At 38.9% G+C, this 17,299-nt stretch overlaps 3 protein-coding genes and 1 long non-coding RNA gene across 6 annotated transcripts; 2 read left to right on the top strand and 2 right to left on the bottom strand.

The window, feature by feature from the left end:
• Positions 1-2,009: 2,009 nt before the first annotated feature.
• On the bottom strand, positions 2,010-5,252 carry LOC109632095 (uncharacterized). Of its 3 annotated transcripts, none has more exons than XM_020091219.2 (6): positions 5,113-5,252; positions 4,241-4,380; positions 3,442-3,665; positions 3,201-3,348; positions 2,397-2,519; positions 2,010-2,286 (listed from the first exon to the last, which is right to left on the bottom strand). In XM_020091219.2, exons 2-6 carry the CDS (start codon positions 4,338-4,340, stop codon positions 2,219-2,221), a joined length of 663 nt encoding a protein of 220 aa, XP_019946778.2. In that variant the 5' UTR covers positions 4,341-4,380; positions 5,113-5,252; the 3' UTR covers positions 2,010-2,218. The 3 variants fall into 3 exon arrangements, with proteins under 3 accessions (XP_019946778.2, XP_019946777.2, XP_069393861.1); XM_020091218.2 differs by having other exon boundaries at positions 5,002-5,140; XM_069537760.1 differs by lacking the exon at positions 5,113-5,252 and adding an exon at positions 4,894-5,049.
• A 1,115-nt stretch (positions 5,253-6,367) lies between these two features.
• Positions 6,368-8,963, top strand: LOC138413554 (B-cell receptor CD22-like). Its single transcript, XM_069537628.1, has 3 exons — positions 6,368-6,413; positions 7,480-7,704; positions 8,574-8,963. The coding sequence occupies exons 1-3, from the start codon at positions 6,368-6,370 to the stop codon at positions 8,891-8,893; spliced, it is 591 nt and encodes a 196-aa protein (XP_069393729.1). The 3' UTR covers positions 8,894-8,963.
• Positions 8,964-11,131: 2,168 nt separating this feature from the next.
• LOC109631945 (protein amalgam-like) lies at positions 11,132-16,689 on the bottom strand. The gene is made up of 8 exons (XM_020091020.2): positions 16,456-16,689; positions 15,591-15,733; positions 15,246-15,328; positions 14,864-15,069; positions 13,102-13,365; positions 12,347-12,652; positions 12,071-12,173; positions 11,132-11,768 (listed from the first exon to the last, which is right to left on the bottom strand). The coding sequence occupies exons 1-8, from the start codon at positions 16,508-16,510 to the stop codon at positions 11,705-11,707; spliced, it is 1,224 nt and encodes a 407-aa protein (XP_019946579.2). The 5' UTR covers positions 16,511-16,689; the 3' UTR covers positions 11,132-11,704.
• Positions 12,514-13,807, top strand: LOC138413484 (uncharacterized). Its single transcript, XR_011245841.1, has 2 exons — positions 12,514-12,646; positions 13,150-13,807. It is a non-coding gene; the product is annotated as an uncharacterized lncRNA (long non-coding RNA).
• Positions 16,690-17,299: the final 610 nt, after the last annotated feature.

Raw genomic sequence — 17,299 nt, 5'->3', positions numbered from 1 at the left:
GTGACAACATATAGAAAGGGTAACAGATGGTATGGTCTAAAATCTGAGTTTTTAATGAGATATTTTATATGGCAGACCATTTTGAAGAGATGACTGAACAGGAAACATAATTTTGTCTCATTTACTTTTTAATTAAATGCTCAATTGCCTGTGGTTGATAATAAAAACAATAAGAAGACTGAAGGACAAAGGAGCAGTGCCAGAAGACTGGAAGTCTTAATCCTGAGTTCACCACCAGGGGAAGCAAAAGACATATGTAACCAGTGCATCACTCCGCACAGTGTGTCTCCCTTCACTCTTGTACTGACTCCTAGCTATTCACTTTTTGCTGTTGCACATAGCAGGCATTGTAGCTGCTTTTCTTATTTGGTAAACTTGGGAATTAATGAATCCTTTTATTTTGTAATCCTATGCAGAAGGGTTAAAAATAATTCAGATTATTAGAATTAACGAATATGAACATTAAAATCCATGTGTCAGACCTAAAAAGGATGTTTTTGCCACTCAATGGTATGTGCACATAAATATATGTTGACAATGGTGCATGCAGATTACATGTAGATACATTTTTTGTCCTGTTAGTGCTGCTATGGTGGAGGAAGTATTCAACCATTTTCCCTAAGTAAAAGTATGAATAAATAAAAATTAACTCTAAAGTAAAAGTACCACATTATTTTTTCCACTTGAGTGAAAGTAGCTACTTGCTATATTAAAATATAGTGAAAGTATTAAAAGCAACATTTCTTTCAGAGTAAATTCTATTCCCTCCTGCAACAGTCTGCTTCATCATCATCATGGCTGAATCTGCTGCTTCTAAATCCAATCCAGGTTTTTTCCTCGTCTGTGATGCTACTGTAGGAGGCGGGATCTAATGTTACCTGCCCACTGTGATTGGCTCAGACATGTAGATCTCATTAATAAACACTTTTAATGGAGTAGAAAGTACAGATATTTACTGATATATGTTGGGGTAAAAGTGAGAAGTATCTGAAAATAAATCTAATACACTAATAATTTACTTTAGTGCAGTGACAAAGCACAATATTTACCTCATGTACCTGAATGAAGGATAATTTGATTAGGTTTCCTGTGCTTATTGCTTACTGAATCACTGAATGATTCAAACAGGACATTCTGGCTGATTTTGCTTGAGTCAATATGAACAATCACATAATCTATGTCAAAAAGTACATCAGGTTGTATGAGACATCATACAATTGTATTGTGGTCATGGTCCACAAAGTGACAGCAACATCTTATCTGTTTCTCATGTGCAAGGTCAACAAACAACAAGAAAATGAGTTAATGAGTGAAAATGTGATAAAAAGATTTATAAACCTATAAGGAAATTGAAAGGCAGAGTACAAACAACAAGCCGAAAAACATCAAATACATCCCTAAGTTTACTTTTAGTAACTGTGGAGGGTGATTTTGGAATATTTTCAGATACATAAAACAATTAGCATGGGCACAAATGGCGTGTTGTATGATCTGTGATATTTATTTACAGTTATTTATTTACATTTTTAAAAAATGAATATTTTTCTCTGCAGGGCTCATTGACCGGCAGGTTATTTCTGAAGAGAGAGCTTCCCTCAAGTGGCGTTTTGTGAAAGTGCAGCAGACCAACCTTTTATTAAAAGCTCAGCTAGGAGCCTTTGTCAGTGATCTCCTAACCTCCATTCGTGTGTTTGTGTGGAGCTGTCAGTCATGTTGGACTGACACACAGAGCAGATGCTCTTCTCATTTAATCACTGACCATCTGCAGGCAATCTTTTATTGGGATTGCTTTGTCAGCACTTTCACAACCTCTCTGCTTCCTCACTGTTTAAATAACATGTGGGTGCAATCTATTCATTCAGGCAAATTATTTAAACATTCTATTGTTCAAAACCCAACTTTTAGAAAACTACATAGTCATACAACTGCTGTACCCACGTTATAAAAAAGACAACAAAGTTTACATAGGACTGTAAAGGAAGCTGAATGTTGAATTATGAGCCAGAAAATGTTGGAAATTATATTTTAATCATTTTGGTGTATTGTTTGAAGTGATCATTGTGCACAATTAGAGAGAGTTACAATGGATCTGGACTCATGCATTTCAGACAACAGCATCTTCGGATCTGGGTTTACTTCAGCTTTCAAAAACAGAACAACTAAGAAAAGTGAAGGAAGCTCATCACAGGGGTTGTTTACAAGCCACATCATCTCCATCTCAGCTTTTTATCTTCTTCGTGTCCTTCGTCACAATCTCTGTCAGATCGTCTTCTGTCTCTTTTACCCCTGAAAGCACAAAGATATCAAAAATCACTTCAGTCAATGGGTAGCTAATGCATGTATTGCTGCGGTACAGTTTTCATGCTGGTGAATTGAAGCACTGTATATATACTTACTGAAGCACTTGCGGAAACTATCTGATCTCCACAGCATCGTGTAAGATAAACCACACACCAGCAGGAGGCCAAAGAAGCCCCCGATGGTGCAGCCGATGAGAATGGCATAGCTAGTGCCATTATCTAGGAGAGAAGGAACAAGGACTCAGTGAGGGACGGACAACGGCAAAGGAGATAGGGGGTTACTTTCAGAGGGGGGGGGGGGGACTGATACACAAACAAAAACAAGTCTTGGTACTGGTAAAAAAATGAAATCTAAATAAGAAAGACCACTGTTTTTTATGTGTTTGTAATGATATGATGCTATAGAGCTTGTAATCACAGAATATGCTTTGATTTGTCACAGTAACAGTGTGATTGAATTGAATTCTAGGACTGCAAGTTATTCCATTTTTTTTACTTGTACCATAAACTGTAATAAAAAAGGATGCTGTGTCTCCACTTTCTCCTAGAATCAAATAACTAAAATCAGACTTTCTGGACAAATTAAGATATCAGTGTGATAAGATCTTTAAGATTTTTTTACGTGTACTGTACACAGTCCAGTACTGTATGGACATGCTGAGGATTCGATTGAATTGATGCCACAATCACTTATGGCCTCGAATGAAATGAACCAAGGGAGACATACACCAGGGAGACAGTCCAGGTGTTTGGTGTTTCCAGTCATGATGATGACAGCTAGGTGAAGACCAGCAATACTTAAGTTACTTAAGACATTTCCTTTTATGCATCTAGTTTTTATTTTATTCATATTTATGTTACTATAATTATTTAATGTGAATGAGACAGAAGAGTTTTCACCATAAACATGAAGGACAGCAGCCAGTGAGTCCGGATCCTCTGACCGCCGACACACGACTCGTGTGCCATTGTCAGAGAAAGAGGTTCCCCTGAGGGTCCACACAGCCAGTGATTCTCCGTTCTTCACTTCACAGCTTCCATAGAGGGCCTGCAGGGAGGGGGCGGGCATTACATTTACATCAATCTGAACATATTGGATAGATAGTGGAGTAAACAGTGGGGCAGACAGTGACCACCTCACCTCAGGGATATCTTCCAGATGGTCATTGGGGCAGATGAGGGTGTAGTTGCCGTGACTACCATAAAAGGTGAACGAGAGACTGGGAGAAGCTTCGGGCACGCCACAGCTAAACCACGCAGGTTCTCCCACCGCCACTGTGACATCAGCTGGGCGTGTGCTGTAAGTGAGAGCTGCTGGGCTGGGTGCTGAAGTGCTGGTGGTGGTGGTGGTGGTGGTGTTTTGAGCTGAAATAATGATAACATGCAAGTGATGCATGAGACAGACATGAAGAGAAAAAAGCAGAAACATGTAAATTATTGACTCAATCAATATTAAAAGAATGAAAGTACATTTATTATCTGATATAAAATCTGGTGTAAAATTACCTCTGCCAAGGAGATAATGTTTGTTGGTTTTATTCTAAGTAAGATTACAGAAAAATTACGAAATCTTGCCCAACACACTGCGCACAACTGTCCTCAGATTGTTGTTGTGAATCCTGCCGCCTGACACATTTAATATGTGAATGTAAGCAATATCCTCCCACTGCCCTCAAAAACATGAGGATATTCTTAACCATGTGCACTTGGTTGATGTTCGAGGAGTATGTGGTTGTGTTACAGAGGAATGAGGAAGTGTGTTAGAATAGAAGTCTCTAGTAAATAGAATTCCCCTAAAAGTTGTATGGGAGCCTCTCTCTTGCTGCACCATTTAGTTTTGCACTGGGACAGGATTTTGCACCTCCGTCTCACTCTCTGCCCTTTTCATTGGTTTGAGTGGATACTTGGCAGGAATACATCTGTTGCTTTGAAATCATTACCTATGGAGGGTGTGGGGGTTTGGAGCAGAGCCAGAAGCAGCAAGAAGATATGAAAAACTTTCCATGTTGTCATCATCTCTCTGTTCCTCCTCTTCTCCATTCTTTTTGACACGCAATCCCTCTTATTCCAAAGATTAACCCTGAAATGTTCAAATGACATTACATTACATACGACATATAACAGCACATAGTTCCTTCTATTCCAGAGGACAGATAAACAGTAAAGTGCTTTCTTGGTTGTACTGTAGTGTAGCTGTTTTACATGACGAAGACTTTAAACAAGTGGTAAAATTAAGCTTTTATTTAACATAATTTAATATTAATCAAATAATTCTCCTCACGGTCTCATTAATCTATAAACACTAGTAAAAGTATGAATAAATGATTCATACTTGTGATTCCATGCCCAGTTCTCTTTTTTTATACATTATACATTTTCCAGCATGAAAAGCATTCAACTGACTCATGTCACGCAGCCATTCAGAGTGAGACACACAAGCCAGCACTCGTATTTTGTTTACTGTGCATCAACAATTTCTTATTTTCAACTTGGAAATCAGTATTGAAAACATGTCCAGCCATAACCGTCCCTCTCAAGTCTGATAGCATTCTGTTAATGGAAGAAAGAAGAAGTAAAATGGAAAGAAAACAACCTTAAAATGTACAGAATGAGCATCAAAGCCGATGGATCATTATCCAACTCCCGCAGCAGGTTTACAAGCAGCTTCCTTATTTGAAGATTTGACAAGGTTTATACATACGTCCTAATTTGTTGAGTGTATCGTCTCACAAGTCTTCTCTAAACCGCTAAGGCGTGTATCAAGACCTATCTCTTTATCTCAGTTTCTCCTGAAAAATGACCCTGTCCTCACCTCTCTCTGCATCACTCCATCCTCACAGTCAATGCAGGTAGAGAGTAAAGAACAACCGGGCGCCTGAAAGAATGTGGACATCTTCCTGCTTTACAAGACTAGATTTCTTAGAATGAAAAACAGGTTGAGCAGGCTCAACATGAGCCAATAATAGCTGTCTCAAATTTACTTTTGCTTTCTACCTGTCCATGAATCTAAAATTAAATCTATACCGTCGAATTCTCAAGGTGTGTCAGAAAATGAGGACAGACAAAAATGTCCTCACTTTCTTACAATGTCTTTGTTTTCCTAAAATCTCCTTACCTTCCTTAAATGAACTTACCTTCCTAAAATGTCCTCACTTACCTATAATGTCCATACCTTCCTGAAATGTCCTCACTTTCCTAAAATGTCCTTAGCTTCTTAAAATGTCTTTACCTTCCTAAAATGTCCATACCTCCCTTAAATGTACTTACCTTAATGTCCTTACGTTCCTAAAATATCCTTACATTTTAGGAAAGTGTCCTTCACGTTGGACTCCATTTGTTGTGAATAACCTAACCTAAACCTGATCCTAACCTCAACCAGGAGCTCAGAAATTAGGAGCTCATTAGGACCGGGTTTAGGACTACACCATGAGGTATACTGGTCCTGACAAGGTCACAAAGAGTATACACACATCCACTCCTGCAGTCTCCATTACTGTCCCATCTCTCTGTATTGGATGATAGAGATTTATTCACTTGGGCAACTCAGTTTTACATGTTGAGACCATGAATTATATGGAAGATTTGAAGTAGCAGGTCTGTGAGGCCATATTTTTGCACAGGGGAGCCTTGACCTAAATGAGGAAATCATGTGTATTTGTAGAAGAACAGGCAATGATAGAAATACATGTGAAAAGGGAAATAAGCAGTGTGTAGGATGCAGGAAATAGTGACAGACATTCTCTACATATTTCTACTTTAAATTTTGGTCTTAGGGTATATTTGTCTCCACTAAATTCTGTACACATGCTTGTCTTTTCTCTCCTGTAAAAACATTATATTACTTTTGAAAAACTCATCTCACGCTCACTTGCATGTATTGACGTGTAACCAATCAAATGATGTGGTTGGAGCTGCTGACCTACTGTGTAATGAGGTAGTAGAACAGAGAGCTATGCCCTCATGGCTCAGGGCCTCCTCTTTGATTCCATCTCAACTTTTAAATTAGCAGAACTCTGAGTCGTTCAGTCTCATCGTCCCCCAATTTCGGAATCATTTTATTTGCTGATATGGAGAGGATGATCACGGTGCTGGTGCTTCTGATCCTAAAGGAGGGTAAGAGATTCTTTTTCAGTATTTATTTTAAAAACAGGATGGTAGTTTTTTTTTGCATGGTTATAAAAACAGTTTTTATTTCACAGTGAATCAGACTTGAGAGGAAACATTCATTTGCTGAGTTGTACCAAAGCAAAGGGCGATCTGTTAAAACAATATAATATATATAAAGATGGAAGACATGGCAGCTGCCCAAAAGTGAAGCCAAAGCATCTTTAATGGCTGCAGTGTAGGCCATAAACCCTCCTTGCTCTATGTTAGTGGAAGGGACTGGGACCAAACTAAAACATTTTATTACATCAAATAATTTGTTAGAGGTGGGTACCTCACAACCGCAGCTCCATCCCCAAATCATTATTTGCTCACAATGGCGACGTCAGTATCTGAGATGTTTTGTCTTCATTTCTGGAAAGTGGGAGGAAGTGGAGACGTAAGGTAAAGTTGAGATGCATGTGCCCAGCTGACAAATACAGAAGGAATCAGTCAATCTGTGTAATGATGATGTTAAATAAATTCCCCCAACCTAAAGATAAAAAATATTGTTGTAGAGCCGTTTGTTCCCATTTGCTGAAATGATTCTCTGTTTAAATCTGCATGTAAATGTGTCAATACCAAATACTAAACATTTCACAACATGTCTCATGTGCTCTGTGCAGGAACTGCGTCTTCTGGCTGGACAGTGACTTTTGAAAACCTAAATCTTTGTGCGTTAAAAGGATCTTCGGTGGAGCTCAAGTGCTCACACAGATACGAAGAGGAGGAAACTGCACAGTATAGAAGAAACGTAAATGGTCAAATCTGGACCCTTGTCAAGTTATCACACAATTCATATCAAAGTCACTTGGTGACCAGCAGCACAACTGCAGCTTTGCAATCCACGATGTGCAGGAAAGGGACACTGGATTTTACGAGGCCACGTTAGATACGTACAGGTTTAGAGACTTTAGCAGTGAATCAGTGCATCTGTCTGTCACAGGTAAAATTATTTCCAATTAAATTTTATACTTAGAGCTTATAGCTTTTCTACATCTCATCATCTCTGTTTATTCAACTGACTGATGTATAGAGCTGAGTGCCAGCGCGTATCCAGACTCAGTGAGAGCGGGAGAAAACATTACGCTTGAATGTGAAACATCCTGCTACCAACCTCCCAGCATAGTCTGGTTCAAAGATGGACGCCCCATATCCAAACCAGTGTTCCAGGCTCAGGCAGGGGATTCAGGAAATTACTCCTGTGCTAATGAAGGACAAGAGTCAGTGAAATCTGACCCTGTGACTCTGGATGTCCAGTGTAAGTAATGTATGATGAAATTGTTGGTTGAGTGTTACTTAAACATGTTTGTGGTGATATCCAGAGTTCATGTCCTGGTTTCTTGTTCACACTTTACAAATTGTATTTTGTATGAAAATCACAAGGTGATGCTCAGTTCAAATGACTAAATTATCTTTCTATACGAAGGAATCCACTCTGTCTGTGGTGAAACGCTACAGACCAGGAGTTTCCTGATTATCTTTATTCATTTACATTTATATTTTTAATATCAGAACTGATATGTCTCTGTGTGAATTATGTCCAAGCTGTTTGGTACCAAGCAGACATGCTAGTTACAGTTTAGTTCCTCCAGTCTCATTAATTATCACTGACAGATAACATTATCAGAACAGTTTAACACCCAACTTTCTATCTAACACCAAGCAGGTATAGGAACAAAAACCATGAGGAATGTAAATAAGAAACCCCAAACCAGATCCTACATATGATACGCAATTTAACTTATAGATCTCTCTCTCTCTTAATATATACTGTATATACACTAATATTTAATAAAGCAACTTATTATATAATAATAATTCACACAACTTAACATGCAATAGATATTTGTATGAATATAAGAATATAATAATAACTATGAAATAGTAATTCAAGTAATGTCTGCTGTGTCTATGGTTACATCAATCTTATCATCAAATTCTTTGCACAAATATGGCCCCATTGCAAAATGTCAAATTAGGTTTTAAAACTTTTTATGAAAATGATTTCACAGCCTGACTTGCTTTAGTCAGGATCATCCAGGACTATTTTCTTGAATGACTGAATGTAGATAACAGCACAGTGGTTGGTGGTTGTGTGTGTGTGTGGTTTTTTTTCCTTTCTTACAGATGCTCCCTTGAATGTGTCGATTGAGATGAGCCGTCCTGGTCCCCTGGTAAAGGGCAGCAATGTGAGTCTGACCTGCAGCGATACAGCCAACCCTGCAGCAGATAACCACACCTGGTACAAAGCTTTGACCAGCTCCGTCTTAAGCTCCATGCTCAAGGTGGGCTCAGGACAGGTGCTGTCTTTACCCTCTTTGAATGCTACCCACTCTGGACTCTACCTTTGCCGGGTCAGGAACAGTGTGGGCGAAGGCAACTCAATGGGTGTGCTGCTGATGGTGTATGAAACAGACCCAACTGACAGTGAGTCGCAGGGCGACTAAAGCTCATTGATTATTGATCCACAGTCATAAGGTGCATGAAAGAATAGTTTTAATGTTGCAGACTGACCTGATTGGGAGGATAATTGTGGGATGAGGGAGACAATGTTGCAATTTAAATTTCCAACAAATCTGGATTACAGATTCAAATTGCCTGCATTTAGAAAATACAATACATGGTTTTGGAGTCAAAGTTGTCATTGTGCTGTTGCTTACAATGATTATTATCTGGGGTTGGTAAGTTAAACACACAACACCCTTCTAGTTTTAATTTCTGCATTTAAAAGAATAAAAAGATGCAATACATAATGTCTGAGGGAACATGAAAGAGAATTTCCTGAAACCCCTCCTGGGTTTTGAAAAGTAACATTCTTCAAGCAGAAAATGACAGGAAATAGGAAATAACAATGAATATGCAGAATATGTATCCCACCTTTCATTTGGAGGAATTTTTGTTTCGAATTGTTCCATGCAAATGATGTTCTTCTTTCATGTTCAAGTAAGAAGATGCGTGGAACTCCCTTGGAGAAAAACGTAAGGAGGAGCCTGCTGTGTTTAAATGGATCAATTACAGTTTGTCATAAAGGTGTAATGCTGTTCTGATTGTGTTTCAGGAGCACAGCCATGATTATGAAAACGTCAGAGATGTCAATGGGTAAAAACTGGAGAAGCTGAACAAATAACAACACTCTTCTCATCCCTGACTTTTACTTCCCCACCTTTGTATTAATTGTCCTAGTAAAAATTTTATTCTTTATTTGATGTATTCATTATGATAGTGTTTTATGCCAATATGTTTTATTAATTCAATTGTTTGTCTGAAAAGAGCTGATGGTGTGAAGGGTTCAATACTGGTACAGCACAGTGTATCCATAGACAAACCAGGATATGCTGCCCCCTTGAGTCTAAGATACACACCTACAATATGTTCTGGTAAACTGATAAATTCCTTCATAGGCTATCTTCAGTCTAAACTACTTATTACCTCCACCAAGGAAGTTTGTTTGTGGGTTGTTTTTTTGGAAGTAAGATCCCCACAGATGGTGGAAGGATGTGGAATGGGTCAGAGAAGAAGTCATTACATGTTGGATCAGAAGAGATGGACTTTTTTTCAACATTTTACAGTTGAATAAGTTATGGATCTCGATGAAAACAGCAACAACCAAACAGGTTTACAGGGAACTGATATTTATGAGTGTGTGGAATTTTGTGCATCTTGGATTTATGAAGACAGTTGTGCCTTGGTGGAGGTCTGCGCTGTAATTAGTGCAGCTCTGGTTTGTATTATTTACATAATTTCAGAAGGTTGTGGTTGAGACTGGCTAAGGTTACATTTTTATGCTGTAAATTAACCAATCAAAATAAATGAATAAACATAGACTATTCAATTAAGATAATCTATTTTCCCAACTCAAACCCATAAACACAACAATTCTGGCTACTGTCATATAGTTTTAATATCTAATTATGCTCCTGTTTGGCATATTGTCTGACTTTTTATCACCATACCATGATTTATTTGCTATTAAAATGTTTTACCATGCAATAAACAGTTTTTTTGAGTTCTTTAAATGGTGACAATAATGTGTAAAAAAATTGTTGGTCTCACGCTTCACACTAATTGCAGTAGTTATGAGTTTTAAAATTAGCAGATAAGTTATGTATTGTTAGGTAAAATTATGTATGTATGTAAAATTAGTGACACTTTGGCGAAATGTGCAGTACTGATGCATAAAATGTCAGATCATTGTTTAAAATGTACAGTAAAAAGGCCCTTGAAATTTATATGAAACTGTCTTTAAAATATTGGTGAACTTGAAGTTCCTTGTTTACTCGCTGAGCTTTTAAAAATAGAAGCTGGAGGCATGACTCAACTCAGCTTTTTACACTTTGACTTCAACAAACTAATGAGAGGAGTAGCTGACATGTTGTAAATGGACGTCAGAGTCACTGTCCTTCTGGTTCTCAGCCTCGTCCGCTTCTCCACGGGCTCTGGTCAGCGTCTGTTGCTGCCTTATCACAGAAATGTGACACGGTATGAACTGCTGACAGCTTTTAATTGGATCATTGTGACTGCATTTCCCATCATCTGCTTCTTATAAAAGCTGCTGCAGGATTTTCTCTTTCTGGACACTGCTTATACAGGACTTTGTGTGACAATGTTAAAATCTGGTAAAGGATCGGTGCTTTCAGGTCCAAGTTATCTGTAGTCTGCAAATGTAATGAACAACGGAGGCTGTATTCAAAGTCACACCTGCCACTTTAATAATATAAGTAACATCAACATAAAAACAACCTGTGGGGGCAACACAAGATTTTCCGTCTTAGTAATCACAAATACATTTTTTTCCTCTTGAAGATTCCTTGGTTAATTCTTGACAGGGGCATTTAGCTCCAACAAAGAAACGCAGAGATAAAAAATATATTCCAACACTTTTTCCTTTGGTTCAGTCGCTCCTCTCAGGCCAAGTTTACCTCATTGTGCATTGTTATCCAAGAATTACAGGTAGAATTTGTGATTCTAAAAAGCTTCTTCATCTTATTTGTTGAAATCTTCTTCACGACCCAATAGCCATCAATAAAAAGAGTTGTCTAAAAAACAAAAAGAAGGAGGAGCCGGGGATCAAACCCTCTTTGCGGACAACCCTGTCTACCTCCTGATCCAGAACCAGCCCCTTTAATTAATCTGTATCATAGGGCTTCACTGGCAACATGAGGTGTGAAGGTAAATGAGGGTGTTGAGGACCTATCTTGAGTGTCCTGAATGTAATCATTAAAAAAAGATGTCTTATGTTTGTGATGCTCGCTGAGTCTTCAAGCCTCTGTAGCAGTTGTCGCTGTGAGGACGTACGACCGGTGGTGGGATGACCTCTTTCTCCTGAGAGGACAAATCAATCAACAAAACACAAAGAGTTACATCACTGAAATATTTTTTATAAGAACTGTGATTTAATTTAGCTGAAATACAATAAATAATTTATTCATGTAAACTGAACCCAGACACTGAAGGTTTTGGTAAAGTTAATTGTGTGTCACTTACTGGATAATTTTAACCACACACTTTCTATAAATTAGTCAATTTGTTGTTAAGGATAATATTACTTATATTGTCCACCTACCTATGTCCTACTGTACATCTGAGGATAAATAAATAGCCCATGTTAATACTGAAAAACTCACCTTCTCATAAGAAAAGCAATTATGGCTATAATAAGCAATAAGACACCGATGCACACGCCAACGAGCAGCACTCTTCTTCCTGTGGTCTTCGGTGGGGTCGCTTCTGCAGAGGACAGAAAAATAAAGACACCTACTGTCAGTCAAAGTGACTAATCTACTGTCAGTAAATTCTCTGTAGGCCAGACCGTCTCATGTGGGCCTTCGTGGTCTATGTGTTCTTCACCTCCCTGAAGGCCCCTGAATTGAGACACAGCTACAGGCTCTTCATCCACCTACCTTTAATACCAGTGAGCGTTACAGAATAAGTCTGTGATCCATGTCCGTTGCGTGCTACACAGCAGTGCTGCCCGTATTCCTCAGTGCTGATGGTCGAGCTTCTGAGTGTGGAGCCTGCGGATGTAGCCGGGGAGTGTCTGGCTTGATGGAAACTGTTGTCTGCTGCAGGGAGACACGCTGCACCCTGGTACCAGGAGAAGGTTTGCACAGGTGGGTTAGCATCACTGCTGCAGGTCAGAGTCACAGGGAGGCTCCTCTGTAGCTCTCCAGGCGGAGAGATGGAGACGTGTGTATTTCGAGGTGAGTCTGAACAGATGGGGAGGTCAAAGGTCAGCTATAAGCCTTTTTAGATTCTGTCATTACATTGTGAATTTAGAATGAATTGTAAGTGTTTCGTAATAAGTTTTAACTCAATTATCAAAATGTGTGAGGACGGAAGATTAAACTAATAGAAATTCTTGTGATTGAAATTCTGTCCAGAGCATTTTGCCTGATTTTGAATGTCGAGCACAAACAAATAAATCACAAACCCAATTCATTTGACTGTCTGGTGCTCTTTCTACAATGGTTTTTACAATTACATGTATGACTAAACAAATAATTAGATACATTTCAATATAATTAAAAATGAGAGGATGAGTTTGCTGAAGGGGAAATCTTCAGTTGACATTTCACAGTCTTGAAAACTGTGGATTCGTACCAAGGATGGAATACCAAAATGTTAAATGTACATCTTATAATTACATTTGACTTACACTCTACATCAATGTCGAGCACCGTTGAGTTCTGTTCTCCCTCTCCAGTCTGCATCTGACAGTAGTAGCTGCCAGAGTCATCAGAGGCAACGTCGCTGATGTTCCACACCTGTCCACTGTAGCTCGGGGTGGCGCTTGTGCTCTTGAACCATCTGAAACGGGCCTGTGGATTGGCTGAAGGGCTGCAGCAGGCCAGACGTAGATCGCCGCCCTCAGTGATGCCACCAGACGGACTCGCTGATGTTGAGACTGCACTGGAGGACTCTGGAGAAAATATACGGCATTAGACTTTATATGTATTCATGTAGACATAAAATCATCAATCATCAAAATAGTTTCTTTATGTAATTGTCAAAAGTTGTCTTTTTTTCCTGAAATTTTAGTTCTGGTTAAATATTTATTCTGGTGTGTATTTATTCCTTTCTACATTATTATACAGGCTATAAGATTATTATTAACAGTTTTAGCTTACAACAAAGGTAAGGTCTAAAGTTGAATATGAATTAATATATTAATTTTAAAAAGCCACTGGGTGCAAGGTTTAATTATAATAATACACTTTGGTTCTCTATATTCCCAGATAAAAAAGGACATGACCTCAGTCTGATTCATTAGTCTGAGTGTTGGTTTGAATCATTTTGTCATGAGTAATAATATATACGATTACAGTACACAATCTGATTTGAAAACAAATGATGAAGACATATATCTGGCTTATCTGTAACTCATTTCTATTCTACTGTATTTCAGAATGTGTCTTCTTTTGTTTTGTTAGGCCTATTGGTTAATAATATTACGTTTTTATGGAATTACGCAACATGGAAACGCAAAGAAACAAGGCAATAACAAGTGTTTGACTTCACTCAGATATTTCTCAATAATTGCTAATGACGTCTTAGTGGTGGAACAACAGCTTCACTTCCAAAACACTCACTACCCTGCCCCACACACTCAAAGTGAGACTGGCTCTCGTCAGGCTCTAATACTTGAACCTCTGCTACATCCCCATTTGTTTAATGTTCTGCAAAGACAAATTACAGTTTGTCCACACATGTCTGGTTGTGAAAGCAGTTTGTACACAAAGATATAAAAAGCTCATTGGAAAGAAGGAATTGACCAGACTGAGTTGCTTATTTATGTAGAGACAGTTTCAGTTCTACTTCTCTAAAAAAGCACATACTGACAACACTTAATTCTGTAAGACTTCCAAATGGTTTGTTGCTTTGTTTCAGCTTCGAAAGGTTCCTATCATCATCTATGGAAAAAAGAAAGATCCTAACACTTATCATTACAACTCAGTTCATGAAAATAAAGGATCAAATCAAATAAACTAAAATATAATAATGATAATTTTGTTTATATTGCTCCTTTCACCAAAAATTACACTGTGATTTTCAATAAAACAAGTCATACAATCCAAAACAAAAAATGTAACAAGATAAAATACTATAAACAGTTTTAACCATAGGGACAATTAAACATATGCCATACAATTAAAGTGAAGAGATTTTTCAAAGAAGATAACAAACACTCTCCTATAAACCCTTTAAAGATGGGAGTTTTTTCAGTGTTACTCTGTTTTACTTTAGTTTTATTTCACCGGCTACCAATGTTAAAATATGTTCATGTTGAGATTCAGTTTATAACTACAGATGACGTCACTTTTCTGCTGTTTATCATTTTAGGGAATGAATAACGATACAGTGAAGGTATGTTTTGTTTATGCCTTGTTCCATTTGAAGTGATGGTGAATTATTCCCACCTGCCACCAGCAGCTGTACACCTCCCTGCGCTGGCATCTTCTGTGTGGGGTGACTGGTGATGAGGTAAAACACGTAGCTTCCACTGTCTGATGGTCTCAGATCCGAGATGCTCAGAGAACAGTTCTTTGTTCCTGCTTGTCCCAGGTACTGCACCCTGTTCTGGTAGGATGGATCTAGGAAAATACCAGCACTGTGGAACACATACCTGACACACACACACACACACACACACACACACACACACACACACACACACACACACACACACACACACACACACACACACACACACACACACACACACACACAAACACACACACCGAGGTACTTAGGTTTTTTTCTAAAATTAGCTGTAGATGTCTGTGTCCTCTGTTCCAATACCTCTGGGTGATACAGCGGCTGTCTTCCAGACACCACATCTCGGACAACACTTCATACTCCTGCCCTTCATCACCTCCTCCACCCTATTAGAGAACAATAAATATAGTTGCTGCCAAATGATAAATTCTGTGTTTATTTTATTTTTGACTCTAGGTCTTCAAACCTCTTTTAAAAGGTGCAACCTTCAGTAGTTATTAATTATTAATTAATAATTATTTCTGTTCATCCACTACCTGTGACTGCACATATCCATTCTTTGCCTCACAGGTTTTGGCCCTTGCAGAGTGCACACCGTGGTCGACACACGACCTGCAGAAGCTAACAATGCCTCCTTTATTCAATCACCTGACTAGAGAGCTGTTCCTCTGCCCTGGTTTCATTTGAACTTTGGGGGTAGTCATAGGAACAAGGAAGAACCACCGACGAACCAGTCACAGCACAGATGGGACCAGAGGGGTGATGAACTGACCAATCACCAGCTAGAATACCTGAGGGGCATAAGATGTGAGTTAACACATTATAATAATTTATATCCATGGAGAAAACTTCTGGGTAATTAGTACTGTGATGGAACAGAACAAATCTGTAAAATATATTTTAAATAAATGATCATAACCACAATATAAAGATATATTGATGTTAATGTATCAGTTCCTTTCAGCAATGTTAGTATTAAACTACCACTATATTGAGATAGAGTGGAAACAATGATCAAAAACACAGTATGGTATATGAAAACAGAAATAGAGAGATTAATATTCATGAATGGCTTTCTGATAAAAGAATGGGACTGAGACATCACTGATTCCTGAAATGACCAGGGGCATCTTTTATAACCGTTGCGTACGCACAAAAATGTGCGCTGAAACGCTCCAGATCTCCTCAGACAGGCTGTTCCAGAGCCTCAGGGCCGGAATGCAAAAGCCCTGTCCCCTCAGCCGGGCCCGCTGGAACTTACAAGAGGCCCCTGCCCTAGGATCTCAAAGTAAAAGGTAATATAAGCTATAGCTTAAACGGAGACCTTGCAGAGCCTTAAGAGTAATCAGTACAAGAGTCTGAAACAGGGGTGATATGATCATGTCTCTTAGCTCTCCTTAAAAGAGTGGATGACACTGTTTTTGTAAAATAAAAATAAATAAATCAGCTGATCTATACGTGAGGTGGGAGCTATCATGAATGTTGCTGGTACTTCTACATAACATAATCTTACCTTTCAGAGATAGTGTGAGGAGCAGCCAGCAGCCCTGTGTCACTTCTCCACCCATCTTCTGCTCTCTCTGTTGTTTTGTAGGAGGTCTCCTGGCCTGTATTCCTCTTCGGCTTCACCTTCTCTCTTCTTCCCACCTTCTTCTTCCCTGTGATCCACCCGTCCTTGAGCAGCCTCGTCTAGCAGTCTGACTTCCTCCACGCCTCAGCAGGGTCAGCGATGTGTGTGTTTCTCTTTCTTCAGAACAAACACTTAGGTCAGACTTCAACTTCCTTTTTTATTTCCCTTTCCGAAAAGGAACTAGGGTGATGATTGGACTTTGATATCAGCGAAGGAATCTTAGCATGGATATGTGTCACTGAAATTCAGACTAAAAACATGATGTAAATGTACTCGCTTTGAGAAAAATTTGAAGGTCAGGGCTTACGGACACTTGGATGACACCACAGGAGCAGTATGGAGGTATGTTGTTTTTCTGTTGTTTTAATTTAACACTTAAAGAAGTGGTCACCATTTACTTCAGTTGCATTGGATTTGAACCCTGAAACTTCAAAAGTGTTTTGTGGACTCAAAGGCTTCACCCACCCCTCCATCGGCATAGTGATGAGTAATGAGGCAACATTCATTTTTGGGTGAACTATCCCTTTAAAGCTTGGTTTGAGGGTTAGGGTTAGAATGAGGTGAAGGTTAAGGGAAGGGGCTGAGGAATGTATTATGTCAATGAGTGTCCCAACACGAGACGTGCATGTGTGTGTGCATGTGCATGTGTGTGTAATGCAGTCATATGATCGCAGCCACATGCTGTTGATGTGTGTCATTCTGGTGATCCATGCTCGTGCGTTCACCT

The sequence above is a fragment of the Paralichthys olivaceus genome, chromosome 13 (genome assembly GCF_024713975.1).
Source record: "Paralichthys olivaceus isolate ysfri-2021 chromosome 13, ASM2471397v2, whole genome shotgun sequence".
Taxonomy (NCBI): Eukaryota; Metazoa; Chordata; class Actinopteri; order Pleuronectiformes; family Paralichthyidae; genus Paralichthys; species Paralichthys olivaceus.
This window is presented reverse-complemented; position numbering and strand designations above follow the sequence as displayed.

Coding starts and splice junctions, on each gene's coding strand:
- LOC109632095 (XM_069537760.1), bottom strand. CDS start 4,916: ATGCTCATTCTGTACATTTTAAG. Junction 2,520..3,200: donor TGCTGTCCTTCATGTTTATG/GTGAAAACTCTT, acceptor CTTCTCTCCTAG/ATAATGGCACTAGCTATGCC. Junction 2,287..2,396: donor TAGTTTCCGCAAGTGCTTCA/GTAAGTATATAT, acceptor TTGTGCTTTCAG/GGGTAAAAGAGACAGAAGAC.
- LOC138413554 (XM_069537628.1), top strand. CDS start 6,368: ATGGAGAGGATGATCACGGTGCTGGTGCTTCTGATCCTAAAGGAGG. Junction 6,414..7,479: donor GCTTCTGATCCTAAAGGAGG/GTAAGAGATTCT, acceptor ACTGATGTATAG/AGCTGAGTGCCAGCGCGTAT. Junction 7,705..8,573: donor TGTGACTCTGGATGTCCAGT/GTAAGTAATGTA, acceptor CCTTTCTTACAG/ATGCTCCCTTGAATGTGTCG.
- LOC109631945 (XM_020091020.2), bottom strand. CDS start 16,510: ATGGGTGGAGAAGTGACACAGGGCTGCTGGCTGCTCCTCACACTATCT. Junction 15,734..16,455: donor CCTCACACTATCTCTGAAAG/GTAAGATTATGT, acceptor TATGCCCCTCAG/GTATTCTAGCTGGTGATTGG. Junction 12,174..12,346: donor AACGCTCACTGGTATTAAAG/GTAGGTGGATGA, acceptor TGTCCTCTGCAG/AAGCGACCCCACCGAAGACC.